The sequence below is a fragment of the Branchiostoma floridae genome, chromosome 6 (assembly GCF_000003815.2).
Source record: "Branchiostoma floridae strain S238N-H82 chromosome 6, Bfl_VNyyK, whole genome shotgun sequence".
NCBI lineage: Eukaryota > Metazoa > Chordata > Leptocardii > Amphioxiformes > Branchiostomatidae > Branchiostoma > Branchiostoma floridae.
The window spans coordinates 7,103,361-7,113,742 of NC_049984.1; the positions used below are offsets into that span (position 1 = coordinate 7,103,361).

General features: G+C 39.5%; 1 protein-coding gene across 3 annotated transcripts in view; it reads right to left on the bottom strand.

The window, feature by feature from the left end:
- Positions 1 to 10,196, bottom strand: part of LOC118418697 (phosphatidylinositol-3-phosphatase SAC1-like) — an 11,962-nt gene extending 1,766 nt beyond the window's left edge. For all 3 annotated transcript variants that reach the window (XM_035824753.1, XM_035824754.1, XM_035824752.1), the window contains exons 1-16: positions 10,042 to 10,196; positions 6,604 to 6,773; positions 6,042 to 6,169; positions 5,551 to 5,700; positions 5,261 to 5,320; positions 4,916 to 4,949; positions 4,346 to 4,533; positions 3,827 to 3,913; positions 3,302 to 3,370; positions 2,815 to 2,894; positions 2,388 to 2,486; positions 1,754 to 1,892; positions 1,156 to 1,225; positions 874 to 946; positions 506 to 599; positions 17 to 118 (exon numbers count right to left, since the gene is read on the bottom strand). In XM_035824753.1, coding sequence (XP_035680646.1) covers positions 17 to 118; positions 506 to 599; positions 874 to 946; positions 1,156 to 1,225; positions 1,754 to 1,892; positions 2,388 to 2,486; positions 2,815 to 2,894; positions 3,302 to 3,370; positions 3,827 to 3,913; positions 4,346 to 4,533; positions 4,916 to 4,949; positions 5,261 to 5,320; positions 5,551 to 5,700; positions 6,042 to 6,169; positions 6,604 to 6,773; positions 10,042 to 10,073 — 1,575 coding nt within the window. In that variant the 5' untranslated portion in view covers positions 10,074 to 10,196. The remainder of the gene's footprint in view (positions 1 to 16; positions 119 to 505; positions 600 to 873; positions 947 to 1,155; positions 1,226 to 1,753; positions 1,893 to 2,387; positions 2,487 to 2,814; positions 2,895 to 3,301; positions 3,371 to 3,826; positions 3,914 to 4,345; positions 4,534 to 4,915; positions 4,950 to 5,260; positions 5,321 to 5,550; positions 5,701 to 6,041; positions 6,170 to 6,603; positions 6,774 to 10,041) is intronic.
- Between the last annotated feature and the right edge of the window lie 186 nt (positions 10,197 to 10,382).

A 10,382-nucleotide genomic window follows, 5' to 3' on the forward strand; every position in this document is an offset into this window, starting at 1 on the left:
GGACCTGTGTACTTACCACAGTATATCTGACACTCCTGGGCTGCTGGAGAGGACAAGGCTTGTTGATGCACTCTGCCTCGTCAACAATGTAGTTCCCAACAAACAAGTCTATCGCATCCTGGGGTGGACAATTTGAAATCTCATTTCAAAATTTATATATGTTCAGTCAAAATACAACATCTTTCATTAAGAAGACTGAATGTAAGGTTACATCAAATTGCTACATTATAGTACTGGGAATCATGTTTTCCTTGGTACGATTAACTACACAAATGAAGATTTTGCTAGCAATGATGTCTGTAGTAACTTGACAATTTCAATTAAAAAAAAATCCACTTGGAAACTGTAATTTGCATACAAATATTTGTCACAATGTGATTCCAATTTGGTTTTAAAATGAAAGAATACCAGCATCGCATGATGCATAACATATTGCAGAAAACAGCTATAAAATATATTTCAGTCCCTGCAGTTGTTATTTGTTGATGATGGAGTAACACCTCACCTGTCTGAATCCATCGTAGAAGTTGTTCTTCATGTACCTGATGGCAGAGTTGTAGCCGTCCATCAACAGACCAGGGATGGTCCTCCTCCCAGTCCTGGGGAGGGAAACAAGACATCATTGAAGAAACTGACAGTACATTATCAAAGGAAAAATTTTTGACAGGACTAGAGGCAAAATATCATGTATTCATTATGTATTATTTATTCATTTCATTCAATGTTTGTTAATTTTCTGTTTGCATGTCAAAAATGTTTTTATATGTTTCATTCAATTCATGTAATGCAGGGCTCCACTGCAAAGCAGTGTAAATCACTGAGTTGACTACCCTGGGTAAAAATGACAGAAATAAATAAATAAAAGAAACACACCTTGTGTAGTCTGTCTTGAGAGCCCCAGTCCCTGCATACTGTTTAGCCAGGGCATCTGCATTGTCAGCCCACACTGGAAATGTGGTAAAATGTGGTTATAACAAGATAACAATTTTAAAAAAGACGTAAATCACTTTCAACAAAGAAACCTGTACATCTCAATTGGTCAATTTACAACTGAAGATAATACATTTTCCTTTCTGACATAGATAGATATACTTTAAGAAAACTTTACAAAAATTTAAGCAAAGTGCAAGGAGATTAAACTTGTGCGTTACTTACAGTTCTTGTAGATAAACTCAAAGTCATTGTGGTCTTCTAATCTCTCTCCAAGAGACAAGATTCCCACCTCCTGGAGAGACAAGAATACAACAGGTTTGTACTGACAAAACACCACAGGCATACTGTAAGTGTAACTGCATTTAAGTTCTAATTTTGCGGTAGGAAGTAAATGGAGCATTTGCGCCAGTTTTAAAGTTAAAACAGCTAGGGGTAGGCTTGCTGAAGACAAAACAAGCATCTTCGTGGAGGTTTATGTTTGCGGTGCAGACATCACTGCAAAAACCTTGAACAAATGTACCACAAAATTAAACATTTACAGTGATATGAAGAGATCCACTACTACATGCGTGTGCCATTGAAATACAAAAGCACTGTTAGTTCAAGTCCATGGTTGAAAGAAAGTGGTAGGCAGGCAGAAGACAGAAGAAGCATTTTTGTAGTGATTTCAACTTTGTGGTGAACAAGACACTGCAAAAACCTCAAATAATAAACCAATACAAAAATATACAGTAATGAAAAGAGATCCACACCTACGTATGTCTTTGAAAAACATCAACACTGTTAGATGCCATCATCCTTACACTTTACAGTTACTAACCTGTAGCTGGGACTGGAGGCTCCTCCTAGCAAGCATGCTCTGAACTACATTGGTCCTGTCCAGGCAGTCGATACAGTTGGTCCTGAACACAGCGTCCTGCAGCCTGGCTACAGAGCCGTCACTTCTGCACAGATAATACCTACAAACAATGGGGAGAGAAGGGAACTGTGAGCTTTGAGTAGGCAGCAAACCCTCAAAATAAAGCTACTGTATTTCTTTCAAATAAAGGACGTCCCCTAAATAACCTGCAACCCTTTCAAGCAAGCTGAGATAGTCAGCAGAAAAAAAACAGAATTAAATGTACGCCCCCTTTTGCCGCCTGCTGCATCCAACCTACCCCAAGACATGGCTATGCCCTCATGTCGCTCAGCATCCTTAGATAAAGTCCCAATGTTTTTCTTAAGTTCCAGCCATGGAGGTTTTGGAAAAAGGATACCATAATTTGGGGTGAGTGAATTTGGGGTCATACTGAATTTCCTTCTTAAGTATAATCCCTTTTACAAAACTGTCCTTTGTGTAGTTCATTCCCCTATTTCCAGCAAAATGTCTCAAACCTATGCAGACCCAAACATGTTTATTTCTGTCTTGGCTCCCTAAGGCTAACATCCACAACTTGAGACATTTCCAGACTCACCCCATCTTGGCCTGATCCTCTGCCAGCCGGTCCATGAGGAGAGACAGCCTGTGCCACTGGAGGGCCCGGCACTCACGGTGGAAGTCAAATGATTCGATCCTGAAAAAAAAAGATAACAGTCACATTTAGCAAGGACAACAGCTCAAGAGTGAATATGGTGTGCTTGTTTAAGTGGTCTTCTACATCTAGAATGCTTAATTAACGTTTCACTGAAATATAGATAGTTTTGTTTTCAATGGTGGTATCTTAACAACAAAGGAAAAATAAAAATGATAGCTAAACCATTGATTTAAATCAACTCCATTTTCACTCAAACTTTGGAGACAGAAATTTTTCGTAATACTGGAATTTACATATCTTGGTAACTTTACATGCACAGTTATAGATATCAGACAAAAAAAATGTTGAAAACATAACTTCTACCCACCTGATATTGTCACTGTTCGAATTCTTGACAGCATCTTCGTAGGCCCTCACCAGCTTGTTCTCAAACCCCTTCTGGTCAAGCTAGCCAGGGGAGAAGGAATAAACAAGAAAAAAAATCTCAATACAAAGATAATAGGATGAAATGATGATGCATGAGAAGATGAAAGAAAATTTTGAAGATGGACTTGGGAGAGTTGATGATAATTCTAGTAGTTCTAACTTCCATGCTGGGTTGACCTCTCATGGCACTATCATGAGATACATGACGTGTTAATCTCCATCCTACAGGCAACATTACTATAATGTGCCTACGTTTGAAACATCCCTGAATAGTCTACATAATCATTCTGCTAATTGAATTTCTTGCTCTTTGTACTTTCCTGTATGGTGTATTATTCAGTGTTGTATGCATGGTTTTGGTTGTAGATGCACTGTACATTATTTTATTCTACAAAATGAAGAATTACAGATGGAAATAGTTTTCCTACCAGGTTGACACCGATCTGTCTCCCATACAGAACAATCTGGCTGTCAAAATGCCTCTGGAACCCATCTTGCTGTAGTAAAGAAACAAAAAACACAAGATAGGCATTTACATTAGGCTACAAAGAGACTGGGAAGCTATAAACTTTCTACAACTTATGACCCACTGCTCACTGAGTCATGTGTTCTATGTGTATCTTAAAATCATGCAACCAGTGAATTGCTACATCTCTTTACACAGAGTGGTACTATAAGTCACAAAATTTTGTTATATTGGAAACTAAAGATTACTGTAAATGCATTTACGTTTGCGGGGTCCGGGATTTACTTTCCCGGTTGCGGGAAAATGGAGTGTTTTTAAGTTTGTGGTAGCGGCAAAGACTGTAGTCACATACAATAATGGAAAAATAGTCGCGGTGGTTTTAAGTTTGCGGTGAGGTTGCCTCCGCATAAACCGCAAACATAAAACTACCGCGAACATTTCTGCATTTACAGTGACACTTGCATCAGGGTAGTTTATGTTTCCCCACCTGTTTGAGTGCAGTACTGATGATAGGAGTGGGCTTGTACTTCAGGTTAGGTCTCTGGGACCAGTGCAGGGGCACGGAACCTCTGGTCTGGGGAATAGACAGGGTTAAACAACAGATTAGTGTGTGAGCTTGTTCATAAACATGACATTCATTTTTATTTGCAATTTCACATTTGGACAACCTTTGCTTACCATTACTTTGGAATCTGCCTTCCCTCATCTTGTAACATAGATGTTGCGTATGCACTTAGTTTGGAGGGGACTTGATTTTGCATTGCTAAAGGAGGCAATGACAATATTTATGTCTGCAGTGTGCACACAGAGGGTGCTACTGACAGAAAATCTAAATTGTTCAGGATATGTTGATTTTGCTGTGGGGAACTCACAGCAAAAACTTAAAAAAAAAAAACTTTTATTGTGCCGCAACAAACATTTCACGATATACAGTAATTCTGATGAATTGATGTTATGTTCCATAAATCTAGCTAGAGAGTCAGTAACTGAATAAGGCTTATTGCACCTGTACAAAGGACCCACGGCTGCCCTCATAGTCCATGATCTGTTCCGTTTCCACGTAGTTGGCCGTGTGTCCCTCGAAGTCCGCCCCTCGCATGTAGTAGCGGACTCCGGCACGGTAGCAGCAACGGCGTGAGATAACGATGAGCTTGAAGGGACGCTGGTTTACATGACACTGCTTAATCACCACATCTGATTGATGACAGTCAAGCAAAATAAACTATTTCTGTAGCACTAATTGTTGTCTCAGCCTGGACGGGTTGTAAGAGATTGCATTCGTCATTTTGGATGGTGAAGTAAAGCCGGCATTCCGTGTAGGAGGAAGCTTAGTTTCAAGAGTCAAACCTCTGTACAGAAAAGATCCCAACAACCCTGTGTGCATGGTTGAAAACGCATGCCGTCGTGACATCGTCATGCAGTTGCATGGACAGCCCTAAGATTCTACCCAAGGTAGGGATGTGGTTGCATTTTATTTTCGATTGTTGGCAGAGAAACAAAGTTAGTAAATCTACCAATACAAGAATATTGGATACACAATTGTCTATCATATATTTTCTTCAATACAAAAGGATACAGCCATGAAGGACAGGGAGGATAAACCTGTGGAGCTGTAATAGATAAAGCACAATTAGCATGGTATGCTTCATATTCCCATGTACATGCAGTAGCCTAAAGGTATGAATTCTAATCTGACAGTGTAGAAGTAAAGAGAACAAATTATCATGCTAAATAAAACTAAATAAGAATTTCAGTATCCAAGTTTTGGCACACTGTAGCATGTTCTAACAACGCTGACTTAAGCTTACCAAGTACAGCTACATATGCTACATATACACAGTATTTATTTATTTCATGTATATGGACACATATTCCTGATGTCTGACAACCCTCTCTTACTATGTAAAAGATTTCCATGTACCTCAGGTTGTGATGTGAACTCCCTCAGCAGGTGTCCATTCCACACAAATCTTTGGTCAGCCTAAGAACAAGCAATGAACTACATGTAATTAGAAATCGACACATACAGTACATAGAAAGCAGAAAATAGCGAGTCAAAGTTAATATACCATAGGGTACTACCTTTATTTTGCATGCACTTAAATCAAGATGTTGTGACAAGTACAAAACGCGGTATGCATCTAATCCCATAACCACTTATTAAGTGACAAAGGCTACCGTGGCAGTACTAGTAAGAAGGATAATCCGTACCCTCTCATACAGCGGGAATGTGAGGAACTCAGCGCTGGTGTTGTTGAGCCTCTGCTGCGTGTGAGTCAGGTCGTAGGTACTGGAGAAGTAGTACCCGTTCTGTCGCAGGACCTCCTCTATCATCCGCAGGTAGTCATGGTTCGCTTGTTTCTGTGATCATATCATACAGATCTTTACTAACACAACAAAAGTACAGCAATTCATCCAGGGTTTTCTGGTTCCTGATTCAATGCTAGATACAACTTCAAGGCAATAAGTTCTCCACATCGTTTATAGCTGACAAAATAAGACTACACATGTACCAACAAACTTGAAAATTTGGTGCACAAATATTTCCCAGAATCTTTTCAACAATTACATCATGCCTATTAACATCATGTAAGTAAAACTACAACTTTGTCTAGGTAAGCAATTTTCATATATAGGTTCTAATTGACGCTCAGTCCTTGGGTTTTGCCCAAAACTACTGTTTCTTAACATGACTGTGTTACCTGTTGGTCATTGAGATGGTCGACAGATCGTGTGTAGGGAATGACCTGAGTGTCCTCCACTCTCCAGATGGGGTGGTGTTCAACATCTCCTACCTTAGATACCTTGGTGATCACTATAAGGTAAGGACCTGGAAAAGAAAAGGAAAGAGTGGAGTTACTTCCCATGATATATAATACAATGCCTGCATTACAAGGCAAATTACACGAAAAAATTATAGATATATGCTGAAAGTTTGCTACAGTTTGCAGTTTGCTACTCTTAAGGAATCAATGCTCCACATTTTAAGTGCTAAATGTGCAAAGGTTAGGTGTAACAGGTTGATCAATGTACAAAAATGTTAAAAATATAACCTGATCCTGCATGCTGTGTGCCTCAAAAGCTGGTGTGTTACTACTTACACTACAGGGCAGTTATACTGGCTTTATCATTTTTTATGATATAGACAAAGAGTATAAATCATCTGTTCTTCTGTCACTATTACGGATAAATCATCTACAGCAGATAAGTTTTACATTTCAAGCCATAAAACAGTGAATCAAGAACAAAGGTAGGATAACCTACTGGCTATGAGTCTCACAACTCCCATGATGCCAAAGATGGTGCGTGTGATGGCGGAGGGCGGGATCTGTCCCTTGTTCTCCACCAGCGTGATCTCATAACTCACACGGTCGATGATCATCAGCTCGTTAGAGTCCAGCGCCTCCACATAGAACTTCTCTGGGTCTATGTGGCTGTAGGATGGAACAGGAATAAAAATAAGTCACTTTTAAATGAGGTATGAGCTGGCCCATAAAGGGGCCAATTCTTGGGATGGAGATGGCTCCCATAGTATTTTTATTATACTTAGTTGAACATATATCAGATAAGACAATCATTGCCGACTCTCCGGCAGTTGGACATTACCGGAAGAAGAAGAAGACAATCTATATTTTTCCTTAATCCGAGGCATTTCCTGCTAGATGAACACCATGGGGACCATTAGTCTGCATGTGCTTTCCCCACAAACGTGCTTGACCCCAGGGCCCTTCAATCCAACTACATGGACATTGTGAAACAACAGGAGTATGAACAGAAAGAAACAACATGCCGACACACATAGAAACCTGCTATAGAACAACCGGTGCCGCCATCTTGGATATGATGATGATGATCTGAGCAAAGCTTGGCTCATTATCGTACCACGTGACCTGGGAAAATCTCGACCCCAGGGTCGGTAGAACTAATGCCTTGCCTAGCTTGCAGACTGATCTGGGAAAGAGAGCGGGCTTTAGACATGCGCACTGGCTGTTTTTTCAATAATGGAGAAGACGTCCTACCGAATGAAAAAAACCGGAGGTTTCTAGGACGAATTTCGGGTGAGATATGAATTTTTGAAAATTTTACAAGGCCATGAGGTGATGACTAATGATCTTAATGATGTCTAGGAGTAATTAGTCTGTAATTAACTGCATAATTTTTTCTGGAACTAGCGGATTTTTTTGTGGGTTCCAGACATGTCATGGCGTGTTATTACATAGGAATTTTTGATATACGCGGCCGCAAATTTTTATTCGCGAGGAATATGCATGAATTTTTGGCATGAAAAGTGTGCCTGAACTCTCTGTCCCAGGGGGCCTGGCATGTTATTGCATGGCCTAAAGTATTCGAAGTAAGGCGTATTTCCAGACACAGAAGCTTTAACTGAGCAGAAATGATCATGTATATCTATAATATTATTCTTAGAATGCTTTAATAAGTGCATGGATATGATTTGCATGCTTTGAAGACATAAAAAAATTATTGGCCAGGAAAGCCGCAAGTAATAAATAGATGGTATATAGAGAAAAGGAGACTGGCGGGGCTGATAATTATGCTCTAAATATAAGAATGTGTATACTTAGGTAATTTTAAACAAAGGTAAGATCTGCATAGTTTTGCAACTTGTTTGATTATCAATATTAATAATATATATATATATATAGAGAGAGAGAGAGAGAGAGAGAGAGAATTGTTTAATTCCTTCACGGTTCTGTGTGTGTTATTCAGCTAATTTCCAAGAAAGACTGAAGACTATATAGCCTCATCCCATTGTACATAATATGTGTATAGTATGTAATATCTTCCTTGAATTGTAGAAGTTGCCATGTATTTTTAGAATACTGTTTATGAGCAGTATATTAATCAGTCTTTTTTGTCATCCTGACAGGACTCCCAAGAGCAGCTGATGGTTGAAGGGAGCTGGGAACTGGCTGGCCTCTAGTACTTCAGTAGTAGTAGTAGTACTACCCCTGGTGTAGCATCCTCTTCTACCAGACCACTGCATGAGGGTTCTGTTGTTAAGTCAGGAAACTATGTAGCTGAACTGAACAAAGTTCAACAGTTTCAAAATATGTTATCAACTGATATATCCTGAATTATAGGCCACATTTGTGTAGTATTTGTAAGATAACTTAAGAACATAGTGTACCTCTGATGCATGTAGCCTTTCCCCTTTGATGAGGGAAATAGACCATAAAATGTTATTGTACATAAATGTATTACAATATTATTTCAATGGCCACCAAATTAGCAATTGAACCAAAACAATTTATTACTCATTGTTAGATAATTTTTCACGATTATCAATTGTTTTATTGACTTTTTTTATTGTATAACTGTTGGTGTAGAAAGACTATTCTATAGTGACTTTTATTTTTATTTTTTTGATCACATGTATAGGACCACCATGAAGTAGAACTTAAACTAGTACCTTAAGTATTACATCATACCTCTCAAATTAAATGTCTGTACATTGTTTTTATTCATGTCATAATAAATATATTTGACAAAATATTTAATGTCTCAATTATTGTTGCACTTTCTACTTAACTATATTAATACAGCCAGATCTCAGCCCGTGGTCAGAACATTTTCATCTTTGTTTGGAAAAAAAAGTAGACAAAAAATTTCAGATTATTAAACAAACCATTTTCAAAGGTATTATTACACAGAAAGACCGCCATATTCTAAAGGAAACTTTATTCAGGTGCGTATGTAATGCTTGCTACCATGCATCTGCTTGAATCTCGGGGCTAAAATCGCGAGATCTCGCGTGATCTCGTGAGGTTTGACTGAATTCAAGATGGCCGCCATTGTCTATGGGTGAGATGCCGCGAGTTTCTATGTGCGACACCCAGGATCGAACCCAGGCAGACAGATAAAAAATCCAACGCGCAAACCATCGGCAAAAAGGCTTAAGACGTTTGGCGTCTTCAGGTTAGCAGTCCTTGAACCCCACTGTTACAACTGTACTAGTAAAGGGGTTTTGCCTGCGAGTACCAAAGCTGAAGCAGAAAAATCACAGATAGCAGTTTTTGCCCCCCCCCCCAAAAAAAAACACACCTGGCAGTACATACAGAAACTGCACTGCACCCTCAGAGTCTGACACCAAAGAGAGAGAGACAAACAGAAAGAGAGAGACAGACCGAGAGAGAGACAGACAGAAAGAGAGAAAGACAGAGAGAGAGAGAGAGAGAAACACTACACTCCCTTGGGGTAAGGTAAAAGCCTTCTGTTCTGGTAATCAATAGACTTCACAATCGATTATTCTGTGGCAGGTGCGAGGGGGAGGGGCTTGCATGACACGTAATTACTTACACTGTAAGTCACATGGCCAACTTTCACCTTGCTTTCATAAAACCTACTCAAACGGGGTACTTCTTTAACTTGATTTCAAACCACAGCGTCAACTCTGGTATTTATCTATGTAATAACAATGGTGAAGAGGACAAGTGACGTCAACTGGTCGGTGACTGATGATGAAAATGATTTTTATGACAACCGAGATCCTGCTCCGATCCGGTTTCGTGGGTGTACCGGCCGGCCCGTATCATCTCATTTTTCGGTATAATGCGTGATAAATTCACGACCAAAACACACCTAATATTCTTCCCTAGAGTAGCAACGTTTGAATTACTACATCAAACGTTGAGATCGTTTTGTTTAGCAGCCAAAACGACAAGAAAACGAAAAGTTACTCACAGTTTGAGTGATGTGTACACGTAGGCCGCCATTTTGGAGTCTGTATGTTGCACTTGCGCAGAACGTACTTGGACTTATGCTGCACTTTTGCATAAAACCGCCTGGTGTCTCCCGTTCACAGAGCAAGATGAGTTACTGATCCATAATCCACACAAGGGTTCAGGTCCAAACTTTGCAAATAAGTTTCATTGATGACATCAGTCACAGACGCATTGATTTTCTCCTGATTTTAAAAAGAAGAGGGAATTTTGTTACCCTCCGACGAATCAGATGACAACCCATGCACTCTGGATACTATGGTTCGGTCCAGAAACAGAACCATGAGGGAACAACCGTCTTCT